Source organism: Pristis pectinata, chromosome 2, assembly GCF_009764475.1.
Source record: "Pristis pectinata isolate sPriPec2 chromosome 2, sPriPec2.1.pri, whole genome shotgun sequence".
Taxonomy (NCBI): Eukaryota; Metazoa; Chordata; class Chondrichthyes; order Rhinopristiformes; family Pristidae; genus Pristis; species Pristis pectinata.
Genome location: NC_067406.1, coordinates 12,094,064 through 12,114,352, shown reverse-complemented (window position 1 = coordinate 12,114,352; position 20,289 = coordinate 12,094,064). Strand labels below are relative to the sequence as shown.

The 20,289-nt window shown below is 44.6% G+C and overlaps 1 protein-coding gene across 1 annotated transcript in view; it reads left to right on the top strand.

The window, feature by feature from the left end:
- Nucleotides 1-449: 449 nt before the first annotated feature.
- gfra4a (GDNF family receptor alpha 4a) overlaps nucleotides 450-20,289 on the top strand; it is a 135,842-nt gene continuing 116,002 nt past the window's right edge. Inside the window, exon 1 of the mRNA XM_052044010.1 lies at nucleotides 450-581. Within this exon, the coding sequence (XP_051899970.1) occupies nucleotides 542-581 (40 nt within the window). The 5' untranslated portion in view covers nucleotides 450-541. The remainder of the gene's footprint in view (nucleotides 582-20,289) is intronic.

Sequence of the window (20,289 nt, the reverse complement as noted above, 5' to 3'; positions counted from 1 at the left end):
CAGATTGGTCCTGGGGCGCTCAGGTGGGTTGTGAAAGTGGGCAAGTTCTTTGCTTTAAGCGGTGGCTTGTTGTCACTGACGCCAGGCGGCAGAGCATAGGAGCTTCAGAGAGAGCGAGAGAGAGAGAGAGAGGGGCTCACAGCTGGAGAGCCGTGCGCCGATATTTCACAGTCTCCCTCTTTCTAAGTGGGTCGGGACAAAAAGGGCAAATGATTTACTACCTAAACACGGCGGATTTAAAACCGTCGCCAGTGCGGACGGTGCTGGAAACCGCGAGTCGCATCTGACAAGCTGTCTTTGCTGTTTTAAAGAAAGAAATTTAAAAACTGGGGATTTAGAAGAGTTCTATGCCTCTTTTTTTTCTCCCCTCAAGACATTAATAAATTGAACTGACGTTTATTTTTTTTTGCATCGAATCTTATAAGGAATGATACCAAGGAAAGACCCCAGCAAAACCCAGCGGATTATAATTTTTATACACGATTGGACAAGTGATTTTTGAATCGATTTGAATTTGCGAGAAGGGAGCGGTTCACACGCAATGTTGCTGATGGGGATTTATTTAGCCTTGACACTTATTGGTAAGTACTCGGTATTTTTAATGGGGAAATGCAGGAACATGTGCCGTGGGTCGCTATTTATAACTCGCAGACACATAGAGGGACACTTGAACAGAGTCGGTTAAAAAAAATTAAAATCCAACAGTTGCAATTCGTTGTAGAATTTGCAAAGTGGCGTTTTATCATGGCTCTCTTTTGACGGGGTTACTGTGAACTGCGGGCTGTTCTTGCACGGACAGTTAGTTTTAATGCGTTAATAAGGATTAGGTTTGGGGGTTAATTGTCCTAACGGTGCAGATTTATTTTGCGGGGAAGCGGGTTTCCAACTTTTCAGTCCAGTGAGGAAGATTAGTTCATTTTTTTTCAGTTATTTCCCATGCAAGGAAACCCCCGGGCTAGAAATATATGTTCGGGAAATGATTTGACGATCAGATCTATGCCTCGTCTTAAGAAAGAATAAAAGGGAACTTTACTGGGATTAACCAGCTCGGACAGAGAGTTAAGATGCAGAAAGACGGGGGTAGAGAGGGAAAATAAAGGGATAGAGAGGGAGAGGTGTCTTCACCGGGGCAGGATGGTTTCCATGACATTAATGTTCACTTGCCAGTTTTAGCAGGGACTCGGTGGGACTGGAATCTAAAATTGGGGAATCAGTCGGTGGCTGCGAAGTCTCGGTCTGTCCTGGTCTAACACATTCTGTGCTTGGAGATAATGTGTGTGTGTGTGTGCGTGCGCGCTTAAGTGTAAGTTTATGAATCCGTTAATAAGTGTGTCCTAAAGTACTTTTGTGTGCTAATGTGTGTATGTACAAGTGTGTGTGGATGTGCAAGTTTGTGTATGATTGTAAGTGCGTGTGTGTATTTAGAGGTGTATGTGTAAGTGTGTGAATATGCTTGCAAGCTTGTGGATGGCGAATGCGTTTCTATGTGTATTCCCGAGTGTATATTTTATATATTAAAGGAGATCGTCCGGCTTGTCTGCGTTTTATTTAGGATTGTTTCGTTGTCCCATTCCTCGAAACGCGTGGATTTATAGAACACGTCCTCTTACGCTCTTTCCTAAACCAGTTTTAAAAAAATGCAATTAATAGCCGTATGGGTTAGAGGTTACTGCGTCTTTTAAAGATCGGCATTGCTTTCGGTGGCTCGGTGGCGGGGCGGAGCTGTCAAACATTTCATCCGCTGGAATTCAGGCTGGCGGGGGACGCGAGCGGGAGGCGAAGTGAAGCTGGCAAAGTTGGACGAGTCCGATGTGGAAGGGCTGGCGTTAACCTTCCTCCCAGCCTCGCTCGAATTAAACGGACGATGCGTTCGTGTCTTGAGTTTAAGCAGATCTTAAACGAACCAAGAATCAGGTAGCGTTCACTCCCGCTGACAGATTAAGAGCAGCGAGAAGCTTGAACCAAGCTGCTGGTCAATCAGAATAAGACTCCTTAAGGTTCCGTCCATTAACCCCCTCGTGGGGACCCTTGACTTCGAGGGAAAGGTGTCCATCGACATTAATCAATGTGGTTATCTCTCCGCCGATTCCCCCTCAATTCTTGTGTCTTTCCAGCATTGAAAACCTATTCTATATTTCCAGTTTAATAGTATCACAGAAGCCTAATGGTGGTTAAAGTACATTCCTGCTGCGTGAGACAAGATCGACGGTCCGTTCGGCCCATTATGTCCTGCTGGCTCTCTTGAAAAAGATGGCCAATTAGTCCCAGAACACCACTCTCCAACTGTTTCAAATGGTTTCCTTTAGCATATCTCTCCAGTCCTCTTCGAAAATTATTATTAGATCTGCTTCAACTGCCCGTTCAGACAGGCAGTCCGTGATAGATCTGAACAGCTGGCAGTGTTAAAAAACATGCCTTCACCTTTCTTCTGATCGTTTTTGAAACCTTATCCAGATTAAGCAAGGTTTTGAAAAGGATGACATCGCAAAAGATTTTATTTCGTACTTTTTTTTACAAAAATATATTTAATTTAAATTAAATTTAATTATGCACTGCCTAAGGGGTGGTATGGGCAGATACCCTCACAAAATTTAAGAAGCATCCAGATGACAATTTGAATCAGCAAGGCCAAGAACCAAAGGCCTTAGGAAAGACATCATTAAACTGGAGGGGTGCAGAGAAAATCTACAATGATGCTGCCAGGACTCGGAGTCCTGAGTTATAGAGAGAAGTTGGGCAGGCTTGGACTTTATTCCTTGGAATGTAGGAGACTGAGGGGTGACGTTATAGAGGTGTATAAAGTCATAAGGGGCATAGGTAGGGAGAACACACATTGTCCCAAGGAAGGGAACTAAAAAGTAGAGGGCATAGTTTTAAAGTGACAGATTTAAAAAGGACCTGAGGGGCAAGTTCTTCACCCAGAGGGTGGTGCGGATATGGAACAAGCTACCAGAGAACGTGATTGAGGCAGGTACAGTAACAACACTTAAAAGATGTTTGGAAAGGAGGGATTTAGAGGGATATGGGCCAAATGCAGACAAGTGAGACTGGTCTGGTGGGCACCATGGTCGGCATGGATGAGTTGGGCCAAAGGGCATGTTTCCATGCAGTACTGCTCTATGCCTCTATGGCTGGTAAATCGGATTGGTGTTAGTTAGGTACTGGTGGTCGGCAAAGGCACAGTGGATGAAGAGCCACGGTGACTCCATGACAGATTTTAAGGAATATACAAGGGCTTGTCTCAGACACAGCAGAAATGTGTCTTAAACAGGTTTCTAAATGTTATTGTTAAAGCTGACCATGTGTACTGTAAACTTGTTATTGATGTCCTTCCTACTGCATAGGAATGATTGGTAACTGAGCACTTAACCAGTACTATGGCACACACTGTAATGAGCCTGGACAAGCGAGCCACAGAGACAGGGACGATATTAACGTTACTTAAAGTGGTTTAGCCTGCACCAAAATAAAATGCTTGCTCAACCTCTCCCTGCTGAATTAGGTGAACCACTGGCTACACCAGCATTTATTGTCCCTTTATTTCCTACTTCCACCTTCTTCTCCCATCAGATTACACCTTCTTCAGCTCTTTGTCATCTCCACCCATCACCCAACTTTGACATCATTCCCACCTCCCCACCTGCCCATCACTCCCCCTCACCTGGATCCACCAATCACCCGCCAGCTCTTGCTCCACCCCTTCCCTCCACTATTTTATACCGGCTATCTCCCCTCTTTCTTTCAGTCTAGATGAAGGGTCTTGACCTAAAATGTCAACTGTACATCAATGCACTCTGTACTACCTCAATGTAACTGCACTGTGTAATGAATTGACCTGTACAATCAGTATACAAGACAAGTTTTTCACTGTACCTCGGTACAAGTGACAGTAATAAACCAATACCAGTACCAATACCAATACCCTCCACAGGTGCTGCCTGACCCGCTGAGTTCCTCCAGTGCTTTATGTGTTGCTCAAGGTTCCAGCATCTGCGGTCTCCTGTGTCAGCATTTATTGTCCATCCCTATAGGTGCCCCAACTAGCATTTTGAAGTCAGTTGAAGTTTCTCACATCAGCGGGTCTGGAGTCACATTTAGACCAGTCAAGAATGTAATGATGACAAATTTCTTTCTGTGATAGACAGACATTAGTGAAACAGATGGGCTTTTACAACACCAGCAGATCCACATTCAATGTAACAGATATTTGTTTTTTATGGCAGGTTTAGTTAATTACAAGTGATTATGTTCCCCAGCTGCCATGGTGGGATTTGAGCCCATGGCTCCCGATCAATAATCTAGGCCACTGGATGTTAGTCCAGTGGTTTAAACCATTGTGCTACCATTCTGCCAGATGGGCTGATGAGTCACCAGAACTGCTGCCACTGTGTGTTCGAGAGAATACACCAGTGGAAAATATTCTCAGCAATCAAAACAATATCCTGTAATTCACGTCTTCTAATATGGATCATCGTTGCTCCAGTTCTTTAGAGGACTGGTAGGAACATACTGCAGGCTGATGGATTTTCAGTGATGGATCCATCAGGCACAAGATGAAGGGAGAGCAGAATGATGTGGTCAGTTGTGGATTGAGCCTTTTTGCTGCGCTGTAAATATGAATGGTTCTATAAACCAGCAGGATGTCTGATGCACAGAAAAAAAACTAAATAGAAGTCAACACCACATTTTAAAAGCTGTTTTCTACTGGTGGTGAAGTGCTTTAGTGTTTTAGGGATTCAGTGAAGGTACATCAGACTCTCCTGCCTCAGCAGGTAGTTATATCACCAATCTGAACTCTGCAATTCTCACCAATCCAGTGGTATTATTATTGCCTTCCCAGTCCACCAGCATAAACACAGAATTCACGCACATAATTTTTTCAGTGCTTTTTCTTAAAAACATTCAGGCTTTAGACTGGCTCTCTCATTTAAAATAAGAATAAACAGAGATTTTGACCAAGCCCATGAAAGGCTTGTCCAGAAGTATCCCTGGTTAGATAATTTCAGGTAGTATTAGAAAAACTGTTATGGTAGCATACCGATTAAGTTACCAGAGATTTTTGGGAGATAGGCATTTTAACAGCCAGGGAATTCAAAATCAAATAATCATATAAATCTCAGCAATAAAAGTAGATTATCGTCTTTAAAAAAACATCTGGTTCTCTAAAGCCCTTCAGGAAGGAAATCTTTACTGGGCCACATCTGCCTCTAGACACACAGCAAAGTGGTTGACTCTTAACTGCCCACTGAAATGACCCAGAAAGTCATTCAGATTAGGGCCAGGCAAAGGCAGTGATACATGTTAAATATATAAGATAGTCAGAAGGCATCTGTGGAGCAGGATGTGGTTTATGTCAGAAATGGAAGATGCAGAATTTTTAATTCTGAACCTTCTGAAAAAGCTGAATGGATCTGATCTTGTGTACAAGTCCCTTGCATCTTACAGAAACATATAAAGTTATGAAAGGGATGGATAAGATAGAGGCAGGAAAGTTGTTTCGGCTGGTAGGTGAGACTAGAACTAGGGGACATGACCTCAAGATTCAGGGGAGTAGATTTAGGATGGAGATGAGGAGGAATTGCTTTTTCCAAAGAGGAGTGAATCTGTGGAATTCTCTGCCCAGGGAAGCAGTGGAGGCTACCTCATTATATATATTTAGGACACAGTTAGATTTTTGCATAGTAGGGGAATTAAGAGTTAGGGGGAAAAGGCAGGTAGGTGGATCTGAGTCCATGGCCAGATCAGCCATGATCTTATTGAAAGGCGGAGCAGACTTGATGGGCCAGTTGGCCTACTCCTGCTCCTGTTTCTTATGTTCTTATGTTCTTATTACTGACTACTAGAAGACCTCTACAGTGGGAGTGAGCACGTGGTAGCAACTCCTTTTAATTGAATTAATGGGAGAATCCTTCACCAAGTCTTGCCCGGAACTGACTCCAGAGTGAGGAGTTGGCATGGACCATCAGTGGTCCAGTGTCTCTACAATAGACACGTTGCCCTAGCGGACATCACATGGAGTCCAGCAAAGCCATGCCAAGCTCCACAAGTTTCCCAGCTCTGCCCACTGAGTCTAACCCAAGTACTGCAGCCTATTAACAATGGGAGAAATCAGCTGCTGGGCAAAAGATTTACTAAAGCTTTGATCCCATTAAGTTAAAATATTCCTATTTGTTTTTAAGTGTGTGTAAGGCTTTTTTTGTCTTTTAATTTTCACCTTTTTAATAGTCAGAGAGCAATACCACATGGAAACAGGTCTGCCAAGTTCACACCAACCACCAAGCATCCATTTATACGAACCCTATGATAATCCCATTTTATTTTCCTCACACCACCACCTGGAATTTGCCCTCTAAATCACACGCCATCTTGACTTGGAAATAGATCACCATTCCTTCACCCTAGATGGGTCAAAATCCTAGAACTCCCTCGCTAACAGCATTGTGGGCGAACGCACCCCTCAGCGACAGCAGCAGTTCAAGAAGGAAGCTCACCACCACATTAAGGGCAACTAGGGGTGGGCAATTAAATGCTGGGTCAGCCTGCCAAGCCCACATCTCTTGAATGAATAAGTAAATAAATTCCCATCATTGCTCCAGGTTCTACCACTCACCCACAAGCTATGGCAATTCAATGGACCTATTTACCCCACATATTTGAGATATGGGAGGCAATGGGAGTACTTGGGGGAAACCCACGCAGACACAGGAAGAACGTGTAAACTCCACAAAGACAGTGCCACAGGTCAGGATTGAACCCAGGTCACTGGAGCTATGAATCAACAACTCTTCCAGCTGTAGCTCTGTACCACCCTAATTTTAATTAATAATATTCTAATATTTTATTATTTCTTGAGTGATTTTGAATACTTGTTGACAACTGATAAACCTGAGGATGGGGCATCTTTGGTTGTCTAAGCCATTCTATTATTACAGCCAGCCACACACACTGGGAGCAGCCTTAAGATGCCCTGGTCCATGTAATTAAGCTGAGAGTTAGATTCAGTACCCAGGACAACACAGAAGATCTGCCCTGTTATAGCGTGGCTCAGCCATTTTCAATCCCCTGTACCGCACTACCACCAAAGGCTCGAAAGCCATTGACTTGTCAACAGCAAATCAAAGGATCAGACAATGTAGAAAGGTGCCATTCAGTCCATCATGTCATGTAATCCCTTTGAAAGAGCTCTCCAATTAGTCACAGGTCCCCCCATCATCTTCCCCACAATATGATTATTTTTGTGTATTTATCCAATTCCATTTTGAAAGTTACTATTGAATCTGCTTTCACCATCCAAGCAGGCTGTGTGTTCCATATCTCAGTCACTCATTGTATTAATTAACAGTTCTCCCCCTTCCACCTTCACATAAACATGCTTTATTTGCCACACGAAAGCAGCAAGCAAATTCAGTTCTTTTCAGATCAGAGCAGTTCACTGTGTAAGCAATTATTGCTTCATCTCTCCTGCTTGGTTCCTTCGACAATTGCCTTAAATCTATGGTTGTTGACCCTCGTGTCAGTTTCTCCCATTAAAACCCTTCATGGCTTTGAAATGGTGGAATTATATTCTGCGTTGTGCATTGCAGTATCAGCTTTAACAGTGTATTTCTCCACTGCTCCCACCCGATACGTCCCCTCGAGCCCTGTGATAGATGAGTGGTGTTTGGGGCATTTGCTTTTCAGAGAGGTGATCTCCAGAGTCACTTTAATTCATGGTTCAAAAATCTGATTAGTAACAGAGGTAAAAAAATAATGATTTGCTTTTAAAACTACCATTAAACTAAGCAAGCTTAGCTATGCGAGAGCTTGAGAGAAACTAGCTGAGTGAGTGCTGAGGGGTTGTTTCCTTCAGTCAGAGAGCCTAGAACTGGAAGGAAAGCCAGGATAAGGTACAGTCATTTAGAACTGAGGTTAGTTTTTTATATACATATTGGAATTGGTTTATTATTGTTACGTGTACTGAGGTACAGTGAAAAACTTGTCTTGCATACCGTTCATACAGATCATTTCATTACAACAGTGCATTGAGGTAGTACAAGATAAAACAATAACAGAGTGCAGAATAAAATGTTACAGTTAAAGAGAAAATGCAGTGCAGGCAGACAATAGGGTGCAAGGTCATAACAAGGACTGTGAGGTCAAGAGTCCATAGAGATGTAAAGCATTGAAAATCTCCACCCTGGAGAGTAATAGGTGCTGAGTCATTGAATTGTTTCAAGGCAAGGTTAGGGGGAGGGCTCTATAGAAAAGGTTTAGAGGGATATGGGCCAAACGCAGGTGAATAGGGACATAAGAGACTGCATACTGAGAGAGGAGAGGGGAGATGGTCAGTATAAGGAGGTGACGGGGAGTGGTGCGACAGGAGTCCAAGGTGATTGGCGGATTGAGGAGGTGTGAAAGATGACAGGCAAGTTGTGCCAGGGAGGGGAGGGGAGGGGCTGGAGTTGGGAGACAGACGAAGGGAAAAAAGTGAGAGGTAAATGGAGCAAGGTAGGGAGAGGGGAGTCCTTTCCTCCCACAGATGTTGCTCAACCCACTGAGTTCCTCCAGTAGTTTGCTTGTTGCAGGCAAATGGGACTAGCTCAGTTGGGCAACTTGGTTGGCATGAACAAGTTGGGCTGAAGGGCCTGTTTCCATGCTGTATAACTCTATGACTCTGTGGCTGAGTCTGACAGATTTTTGAACCCTTGAGGGATGATATGGACCAGGTGGAAAAGTGCTGAAGTGAACCATCAGCCATAATTTACTGAGCAAGAGGCTTGGGGCATGGATCTGCTTCCATTTCTTAATTCCATGTCTGGACAACATGCTCACTAAGAAGCAAACCATAGTTCTTCCTAAAACTCAAAGAATATACTTTGAAACTAATGGAAACATTTCACAGGGAAAGGCAAGGATATGTCACGAGGCTGCAGGGCTTAGGATTGATTAGAAATGGGGATGTGCAACCTAGCAAGGTGGGTGCAGGACTCAAACCAACAAGATAATACCTGCACTGCAGGAATGCTTAAGCACCTGCCTGTAACCTGTTAACTCCCTGATCACACAAGCTTACTCGCTTTACTAAAACGTGCTCTGTGATTCAGAGGTTCTAGAACCACAGGCAGGTCCAGACCTCTGCGCCAGCAAATTTTATTTTACCCTAACCCATAGAGGGGGTTGGTAGGTGGGCTCATTTAATGATACGTTCCAGTTTCTCTTTAATGATATCAGTTCCAGACTTTAGCTGTCTTTCCCAAAACTCTCATCCCTTTAACGATTGGCCTCGGTAATCCGTGCTCAGCACAGCCAGGGCTTTACGTTTGATCGTCCTTGTTTTCTTTCTTACCCTCCTTCATCTTCCTGGTCTCTTGAGCCTTTACCCAGGGAACTTCCCATTCACAGGCACGGGCAGTATTTATTGCCCATTCCCTGATGCACTTGCAATGGTAATATTGAGCTGATTTCCTCAACCATTGCAGTCCTTCTGGTGAAGGCAATCTAACAGTGAGGACATTGTTCCAGAATTTGGACCTAACTGCAATGAACAACAAACCATGACTTTTTCCAAGTGAGGATGGTGTGCAACTTGGAGGGGAACCTGCAAGTGGTGGTGTCCCATACACCTGCTGCTTCTGTCCTTCTTGGTGGTAGAGGTTATGTGTTTGAGAGATGCCGTCAGAGTTGCCTGGGTAAGTAACTGAACGAATTTTGTAGATGGTACATACGGCAGAAGCTGTGTGCCTGTGGTGGAGAGAAGGTTTAGAGTGCTGGACAAGGCGTCTATCAAGTGAGCTGCTTTGTCCTGGCTGGCTTCAAGTTTCTTGGGTATTGTTGGAGCTACATTCATCCAGCTAAGTGGAAGGTATTCCTTCATCCTCCTGACTTGGAGATGGATTTGGCTAGTCAGAAGGTAAATCACTCTCCACAGGACACTTTGATGTACTTTTGCAGCCACGATATTTATGTGACTGGCCCAGTTGGATTTCTGGCCAGCATGTTCCTGATTTTACTCTCCCTTCCCCATCCTGGTACCTCAATCTGCCACGAGCTTCTTATTTTGTCCCTTCATTTAAGAGCAGGCATGGGATGTTTATTGGTATTGGTATTGGTTTATTATTGTCACTTGTACCGAGATATAGTGAAAAACTTGTCTTGCATACCGTTCGTACAGATCAATTCATTACACAGTGCATTGAGGTAGTACACAGTGCCTTGAGGTAGTACAGGGTAACAACAATAACAGAATACAGAGTAAAGTGTCACAACTACAGGGAAGTGCATTGCAGGTAGACAATAAGGTGCAAGGTCAAACAAGGTAGATTGAGAGGTCAAGAGTCCATCTCATCATATAAGGGAACCGTTCAATAGTCTTATCACCGTGGGATAGAAGCTGTCCTTGAGCCTGGTGGTATGTGCCCTCAGGCTCCTGTATCTTCTGCCTGATGGGAGACGAGAGAAGAGAGAATGACCTGGGTGGGTGGGGTCTTTGATTATGCTGGCTGAGAGTGACAGAACAAGGGACACAGGTGAGCCCGCAGTGTAAAGCCCTGAACTGAGTGACCTTCACCATTCACCATACAACGACAATAGATCCTCCACTGGCTTCTGGCCCCACTTTCCTGATTGTGAGGCAAATTTCTGAGCCTGACTTGAGCAGAAATGTCCCAGCAGAGACTCCAAGGTGCTGAGAGTGTGTTGCACTGTGAGAGGTGTTGTGCTTCATATGAGGCACTAAAGCAAGACCCTATCCACTCTCCCAGGTGGATATGAAATATCCCATTGGAGCATGTTTTTTTCCCAGAGTCCTGACCAATATTTTGCCCTCCCAGTAAAGCTAAAAGAAGTGGTCTCTATCACGCTTCTCTTTCTGGGAGCTTGCTGTGCATACATTAACTACTGCATGTTCTATGTTATAATAATGACTCCAGTTCTAAAGTGCTTCGTTGGTTGTAAAGGATCTGGCCTTTGTGAGGATATGAAAGGTGCTGTAGAAGTGCACATCTTTCTTTCGAGTAGAGGATTGTCCACTTGGCCCACGGACAAGCCTGTCTTCATTTGCATATTAAAAAGACCAGGTGCTGCACAACTGACACCTCACGCATGGTACCCAGATCCTGTCTTGTTACCTGTAGGTTCTGCCCCTGCCTCCTGGGCTTTGGGTAACCGTGATTCTGCAAGTACCAGGTGTTGCATCTGGACACCTTCACTTCCAGTTCATTTACTGTTTATTTAATAGATTCGCTTCAATGAAAGTGTTACAGTAAGGCAGGAGGCTTTCCAGCACATCATGCCTGCTCTGACCGTTTGAAAGGATTGAATCAATTAGTCTCACTCCCCATGCATTTTCTCTGTTGTCCATGGATTCAATAAACACTGGCTGTTATTAATATGGAAATGAAATCAGATCCTGCTGGGGGGAGCAACCTCTCAGCATTCACCCTGCCAATCCCTCTCAGAATTTTGGACATCTCAATCACCACCTTCTGGTGTCCAGTTGAGTACAGGCCAGTCTTCCACAATCACTCCACAGAGGAGAATCTCATCACTCGAGAGTCCATTTTATGATTCCACACAGAACTGACTCCAAGGCAAGAATATCCTTCTTATGTTATGGAGACTAAAACTCCAACTGAAATTATACCAAAGCCCTGTAAAATCTCTCAGCAAGTCCGTCCTACTTCTCCACTTTTCCAACGTACTTTTTGCCTTCCAAATTACTTGCTCTACTTGCATGTGAAATAGCATACCAATGCCCCACTGTACAGCAATGTGCACTAGTTTATTCCTACTCTGTATCCTGTCCTTTATCCAAATGCTCAACCTCATGAGCCTTTATTTTATGCAACATAAAGGAAATAAATGGACACCATAGCACTGTCAGAAGCCAGCTTAGACACTTGGCAAAGAGAGGGATGTTAGCTTTAGTACTCAAATCACCACTGTGGCTTGGAGCGTGGAGTATCTATAAATGCATCAGAGTTATTCCAAATTCCAGGCCCTGCACAGCACAAGAAGGGTGCTGGCTGTCGATAGTGACTGCCATCTGCTGGAAATTTTTATGAATAACATATACTGAGCGATGTTTGGCCAGAGTTGCCTGGTTCTTAAACTCAGTCAACCATGGACGATGGATTCAAGGTCAGATTCTCAGAGATGTTGAGATCTGTTTTAAAGTATTTTACACTTCTAATTCTTGTTTGCTCCTTACAAGTGGTTGCACTAACTATGTAGCCTTGCAGCTTATCACAGATCTTCACCTGCACATGTAGCATTGCTAAGTAATTGTGTGTCCAGCAAGATTCCATAAACAAGAGCAAGGAAGTGGGATGAGGTCCTGCCTAGAGAAGTCAGGGAGTTAGGTGGAAAGCTAAAAATCAGGACATACAGAGGGACCTTGGAGTCCAAGCCCATACCTCCCTGAAAGTGGCCGTGCAAGTAGACACAGTGGTAAAGAAGTCATATAGAATTGGAATTGGAATTCATTTATTATTGTCACTTATAATGAGGTACAGTGAAAAACTTGTCTTGCATATCATTCATACAGATTACTTCGTTACACAGTGCATTGAGGTAGCATAAGTTAAAACAATAAAGAATGCAGAGTAAAGTGTCACAGCTTCAGAGAAATTGCAGTGCAGTTAGACAATGTGCAGGTCATAACAAAGTAGATTGTGAAGTCAAGAGTCCACCTTATCATACTAGGGAACCGTTCAATAGTCCTAAAACAGTGGGATAGAAGCTGTCCTTGAGCCTGGTGGTACGTGCTTTCAGGCTTTTGTGTCCTCTGCCTGCTGGGAGAGGGGAGAAGAGAGAATGTCCGGGGTGGGTGGAGTCTTTGATTATGTTGGCTGCTTTACCGAGGCAGCGAGAAATATAGACAGAGCCCATGGAGGGGAGGCTGGTTTCCGTGATGTGCTGGGCTGTGTCCACAACTCTCTGCAGTTTCTTGCAGTCCCGGGCAGAGCAGTTGCCATACCAAGTGTGATGTATCCAGATAGAACGCTTTCTATAGTGCATCCATAAAAGTTGGTGAATGTCAAAGTGGACATGCCAAATTTCTTTAGCCTCCTGAGGAAGTAGAGGCACTAGTGAGCTTTCTTGGCCGTGGCATCTATATGGTTGGACAGGACAGGCTATTGGTGATGTTGACTGTAAGAACTTGAAGCTGTCAAACCTTTCGACCTCAGCACCATTGAGGTAGACAGGTGCATGTACACCGCCCCCTTTCCTGAAGACAATGACCAGCTCTTTTGTTTTGCTGACATTGAAAGAAAGGTTGTTGTCATGACACCATGTCACTAAGCTCTCTATCTCCTTCCTGTACTCCAACTCATCGTTACTTGAAATACGGCCCACTATGGTGGTATCATCTGTAAACTTGTAGATGGAGTTAGAGCAAAATCTGGCCATGCAGTCATGAGTGTATAGGGAGTAGAGTAGAGGGCTGAGGACGCAGTCTTGTGGGGCACCAGTGTTGAGAATAATCGTGGAAGAGGTGTTGCTACTTATCCTTACTGATTGCGGTCTGTTGGTCAGAATGTCAAGAATCCAGTTGCAGAGGGAGGTGTTGAGTCCCAGGACTCAGAGTTTGGTGATGAGGTTGCTTGGAATTATTGGATTAAAGGTGAAGCTGTAGTCAATAAACAATAGTCTAACGTAGGTGTCTTTACTGTCCAGATGCTCCAGAGATGAGCGTAGGGCCAGGGAGATGGCATCCACCATAGACCTGTTTCAGCTATAGGTGAATTGCAGTGGGTCGAGGTTTCCTGGGAGGCTGGAGTTAATGCTGCCATGACCAGCCTCTTGAAGCACTTCATGATGGTGGATGTCAGCGCCACCAGTCAGTAGTCATTAAGGCATGTTACCTTGTATTTCTTAGGTATTGAGATGATAGTGGTCTTCTCAAAGTAGGGAAGCAGGGAGAGGTTAAAATTGTCTGCAAATACCCCCGCCAGCTGATCTGGCATCATGCTTGCCTTCATCGCTAGCGGCATAGAGTATGCAAGACAAGAAGTCATGATGCAATTGTACGAAGCATTGGATAGACCACACTTGGAGTATTGCATTCAGTTCTGGTTAACCCATTACAGGAAAGATGTGGAGACTTTGGAGAGGGTGCAGGTTTGGCAGGATGCTGCCTGTATTAGAGGGTATGAGCCATAAGGAGACAATGGACAAACTTGGATTGTTTTCTCTGGAGTGTCTAAGGCTGAGGGGAGACCTGTTAGAACTTTATAAAGTTATGAGAGACATGGATAGATTAGACAGCCAGAATCTTTCTCCCAGGGTAGAAAAGTTGAATACTAGAGGGCATAGCTTTAAGGTGAGAGGGGGAAAGTTTAATGGAGATTTGTGGGGCAAGTTTTTACAGATAGAGTGGTGGGTGCCTGGGACAGGCTACCGGGGTGGTGCTGGAGGCAGATACATTAGAGGTGTTTAAGAAGCTCTTAGACAAGCACATGAATATGCAGGGAAAGGAGGGAAATGGATCATGTACAGGCAGAAGCGACTAGTTTTAATTTGGCATCATGTTCAGCACAGACATTGTGGGCCGAAGGACCTGTTCCTGTGTTCTATGTGCAGGACCTCTCAAGCTGTAATCTCAAGATGAATCCCTATACCACCTGCTAGTGAGGCCAGAAATAGGAAGATGCTGCAGTTGAACATATGGCTAAAGAGCTGATGCAGGAGATAGGGCTTCATTGGGGTCTCTTCCAGGGCAGGTGGGACCTGTACAAGAGAGATGGTTTGCACTTGAACTGGAGGGACATCAATATCCTTGCAGGGAGGTTTGCTAGTACTGCTTGGGAGAGCTTAAGCTGGTTTGGTCGTGGGGTGGGAACCGGAGCAGTAGCTCAGCAGGTTGAGGGATTGAGGAGAAACTAAGTAAGCTTTATAGCAAAGACAGGCAGAACCAGAATAATGAACATGTCAGGAATGATGGTCTGAAGTGTGTTTATTTTAATTCGAGGAGTATAATGGGTAAGGCAGATGAGCTTAGAACCTGAATTAATGCATAGAACTACAACATTATAGCCATTACTGAAACTTAGCTGAGAGAAGTACAGGACTGGCAGCTCAACATTGCAGGTTTAGATGTTTCGGACACGACAGAGAGGGATGTAAAAGAGATGGGGAAGTTGCATTACTGATTAGGGAGAATGTCATGGCTGCATTTAGAGAAGATATCTTAGAGGATTCATCTAGGGGGTCCATATGGGTAGAACCCAGGAATAAGAAAGGTGTAATCACCATGATGGGTTATATTATACACCTCCCAATAGCTAACAGGAGCTAGAGGAACAGATATGCAGGCAGATCATGGAAAAATGTAAAACCAACAGGGTTATTGCAGTGTAGTTATTATTGACTGGGACTCCTTTAGTGCCAGGGGCTTAGATGGACAGAATTGTTCAGGTACATCCAGGAGGGTTTTCTTGAAACAATATGTAGATAGTCTAACTGGGGTTGCGACCATACTAAACCTTACATTGGGGATGAGCTCGGCCAGGTGATCGAAGTTTCAGTGGGGGAGTATTTTGGGAACAGTGATCATAATTCTATAAGTTTTAAGGTAGTTATGGATGAGGATAAGACTGGTCCTCAGTTGAAAGTACTAAATCGAGGGAAGGTTAATTACAACAGTATTAGGCATGAATTGGTGGAAGTAGATTGGGGGCAGTTGTTGGGGGGGAGGGGGTCAATCCATATCTGACATTTGAGAGTCTTGATTGGGGTTCAAGAACAGCATGTTCCTATGAAAATGAAAATATAAAGATGGCAAGGTTCAGGAACCTTGGATGATAAGAGATATTGTAAGTTTAGTCAAAAAGACAAAGGAAGCTGAAATCAGCCAAAGTGTTTAAGGAATATAAAGGAAGCAGGAAGGAACTTCCCTACCATAAATGCATATATGCAGGAAAGAGGGTAGCCAGAGAAACATTAAGTCCACTCAAGGACAAAGGAGGGGATTTATGCATGGAGTCAGATGAAATGGGTGATGTTCTTAATGAGTAAATTGGTGAATTGGTTTATTATTGTCATATGTAACGAGGTACAGGGAAAATCTTTGTTTTGCATACCATCCATATAGATCATTTCATCACATCAGTACATTGAGGTTGTACAAGGTAAAACAATAATAGAATGCAGAATAACGTGTTACACTTACAGAGAAAGTGCAGGCAGGCAATAAGGTGCAAGGCCATGACAAGGTAGATTGTGAGGTCAAGAGTCCATCTTATCGTACTAGGAGACCGTTCAATAGTCTTACAACAGCGGGATAGAAGCTGTCCTTGAGCCTGGTGGTACATGCTTTCGGGCTTTTGTATCTTCTCCCCAATGGGAGAGGGGAGAAGGGAGAATGTCCAGAGTGGGTGGGGTCTTTGATTATGTTGGCTGCGAGGCAGCGAGTACTTTACATCACCAAGGGAAATGGCATGGATGTTGGTGAGATTAGGGACGATATGTTGATATTCTGGGAAGTGCTAATGTTCAGAAGGAGGGGGTGTTGGGTGTCTTGAAATATATTCATGTGGATAAGGCCCTAGGGCCTGATGGGATCCATCTCAGGATTCTGAGGGAAGCAAGGGAGGAGGTTGCTGGGGCCATGACAGAGATCTTTGTAGCCCCTTTAGCCATGGACAAGGTGCCAGAAGACTGGAGAATAACCAGTGTTGTTCCATTGTTTGAGAAAGACACCAGGGACAAACCAAGGAATTATAGGCCGGTGAACCTTCCATCAGCGATAGGGAAACTACGAGAGAAGATTCTTAGGGACAGGATTTACTGTCTTTAACATCAGTATTTTAAATGTGAGGTAGGGAGAGTTCAGGGACCGCATATTCCTGTTAGAATAAAGGGCAAGGCTGGCAGGACTAGGGCACGGTGGTTGATGAGGGATACTGAGGCACTGAACATAGAACATAGAACATAGAACACAGAACATTTCCCTCCTTTGGCCCACAATGCTGTGCTGACATTTTATCCAGCTCTAAGATCTATCTAACCCTTCCCTCTCACATCGCCCCCCATTTCTCTATCATTCATGTGGCCATCTAAGAGTCTCTTAAATGTCCCTAATGTGTCTGCCCCCACAACCTCTGCCGGCAGTGCATTCCACGCACCCACCACTCTCTGTGTAAAAAACTTACCCCTGACATCCCCCCTTATACCTTCCTCCAATCGCCGCAAAATTATGTCCCCTCCCCAGAACAGATCCCTGCAGTACACCACTGGTCACCGACCTCCAGGCAGAATACGCTCCATCTACCACCACCCTCTGTCTTCTATGGGTGAGCCAGTTCTGAACCCACACAGCCAAGTTTCCCTGGATCCCATGCCTCCTGACTTTCTGAATAAGCCTTCCATGAGGAACCTTATCAAACGCCTTACTGAAATCCATGTACACTGCTCTACCTTCATCAATATGCTTTGTCACATCCTCAAAGAATTCAATCAAGCTGGTGAGGCACGACCTGCCCCTCACAAAGTCAGGAAAAAAGAGGCATATATCAGGTATAGTGCAGATGAGACCAAGTGAATCCCTTGAGGGGTATAAAAGATGTAGGAATACACTTAAGAGGCAAATTAGGAGGACAAAAAGAGTTAATGAGATATCTTTGGTAGATAAAGTAAAGGAGAATTTTAAGAGATTCTACGAGTATATTAAGAACAGAGTGCTAACTAGGGAAAGAATAGGTCCCCTTAAGGATCAATGTGGTCATCCATGTGTGGAGCTACAGGAGAAGGGTAAGATGTTAAATGAAGACTCTCATCTGTATTTATGGTGGAGAAGGTCATGGAGGAATTAAGGGAAATGAATAGTAATGTATTGGAGCATATCCAAATTACAACAGAAGAGGTGCTGACAGTCTTAAGGCATATTAAGGTGGATAAATCCCCGGAAGCTGATCCAGTATATCCTAGGACATTGTGGGAAGCTAAGGAAGTAATTGCAGGGACCCTGACAAAGATATTTGCATCATCTTTAGCCACGGGTGAGGTACCAGAAGACTGGAGGATGGCGAATGGTGTGCTTTTATTTAAGAAGGGCTGCAAGGACAAGCCAGGGAACCATAGGTCAGTGAGCCTAACGTCAATGGGAAAGTTACAGGAGGGGATTCTGAGGGATAGGTTCTACCAGCATTTGGAAATGTAGGGACTGATAAGGAATCACACAACACACACAAAATGCTGGAGGAACTCAGCAGGTCTGGCAGCATCTATGGAGGGAAATGAACAGTCAACGTTTCAGGCTGAGACTCTTCAATAGGACTGGAAGGAAAGAGGGAAGAAGCCAGAATGAAAGGAGTAGGGGGAGGGGGAGGAGCACGAGCTGGCAGGTGATAGGTGAATCCAGGTGAGGGGTGAAGATAGGTAGGTGGGGAATGGGGGAAGTGGGAATGATGTGAGAAGCTGGGAGGTGATAGGGTTGAACAAGATGGAATCTGATAGGAGAGGACAGTAGACCATGGAATAAGGGGAAGGAGGTGGGGAACCAGAGTGAGGAAGGTGTGGGTGATGGGGAGGTCGGGAGGGCGGGGGCGGGGGAGAGGAGGGGTAAAGAGTCCAAAGGGAAAACCGAAGGGGGGGGGGGGGACTTAAAGAATAGTCACCATGGCTTTGTGTATGGGAAATCGTGCATCACACATTTGATGGTGTTTTCTGAGGAGGCAATGAAGAAAATTCACAAGAGTAGAGCAGTAGTTGTTGTCTACAAGGGCTTTGACAAGGTCCCGCATGGTAGGCTGGTCCAGAAGGTTAGATCACATGGGATCCAAGTTGAGCCAGCCAATTGGATACAAAATTGGCTTGGTGGAAGGAGACAGGGTAGTAGTGGAAGGTTGTTGTTCAAACTGGAGGACGGTAACAGGTGGTGTGTCACAAGGATCAGTGCTGGGTCCACTGTTGTCTGTCATCTCTATCAACAATTTGGATGACAATGTTGTTAACATGGTTAGTAAATTTGCAGATTACAGCAAAGTTAGTAATGTAGTGGACAGTGAATAAGGTTATCTGAGACAACAGGATCTAGATGAACTGGGGAAGTGGGCCAAGGAATGGCAGATGGAATTTAATTTATATCTCAAGCCCAGCGGACAAGTGTGAGGTGTTGCACTTTAGTCGCTTAATCCAGGGCACAGTAAATGGTCGGTCCCTGGAGACCGTTGTAGAACAGAAAGGCTGAGGAGTACAGGTACATAGATCCCTGAAAGTGGCGATACAGATCGACAGGGTGACGAAGAAGGTGTTTGGCACGCTTGCCTTCATCGGTCGGGGGTTGGGATGTCATGTTACAGCTGCACAAGCTGTTGGTGAGACCACACTTGGAGTATTGTGTGCAGCTCTGGTCGCCCAGCTATAAGAAGGATGTCATTAAGCAGGAAAGGGTGCAGAAGAGATTCGCAAGGATGTTTCTAGGACTGGAGGGCTTGAGTGATAAGGAGACGCTGGATAGGCTAGGATTCTTTTCCCCAGAGCATAGGAGGTTGAGGGATGACCTCATAGAGGTATATAAAATCATGACGGGTATAGATAAGGCAGATAGCCACTGTCTTTTGCCCAGAGTAGTGGAGTCTGAAACTAGAGGACACAGGTGAGAGGGGAAAGATTAAAAAGGGACCTGAAGGGAAAGAGGGTGGTGGGTATATGGAACGAGCTGCCAGAGGAAGCTGTAGAGGTGGGTACAATTACAATGGTTAACAGACTTTTAGACAGGTACACGCATGGAAAGGTTTAAAGGGATATTGGCCAAACACAGGCAAATGGGACTAGCTTGGATAGATATCTTGGTGGGAATGGATAGGTTGGGCCGAAGGGCCTGTTTCCGTGCTGTATGACTCTGTGACGATGTGCAGTAAACATAGACCCATTGGCGCCTTCAACATGAGAGCTTGTCATGTTTGGCTGCCTCAGACACTTACAACAAGGAGGTCCTGCAGGGAGTTCAGGGTCAGGCCAGCTTTGTACACCTGAATGGATCAGGGAGGAACTCTTCCAGTTTATCTACCTGTGAATTGCCTTTAGCTTGTACCTGTTGCTTTACTTCTCTCTGAATATTTCCTGATTTAGGTGGGATGTGTATAAATGCTAACAGAGTGAGGAACAAGGACATTTGCAAATGGCATTAACAACATAAATTGAGCCAAATAGTCTGTTTCTGTTCTGTAGACTCCTTAAACTAGAAATTGGGCCCATGCACCTGTTGTTTTACGTGCAAGTCCTGCATTAAAGCCACCTTACACATGTTGAAATCCCACTCATCACGATATTGCACTGGGCACTTCTGGATGTGATAAACCGATGCCA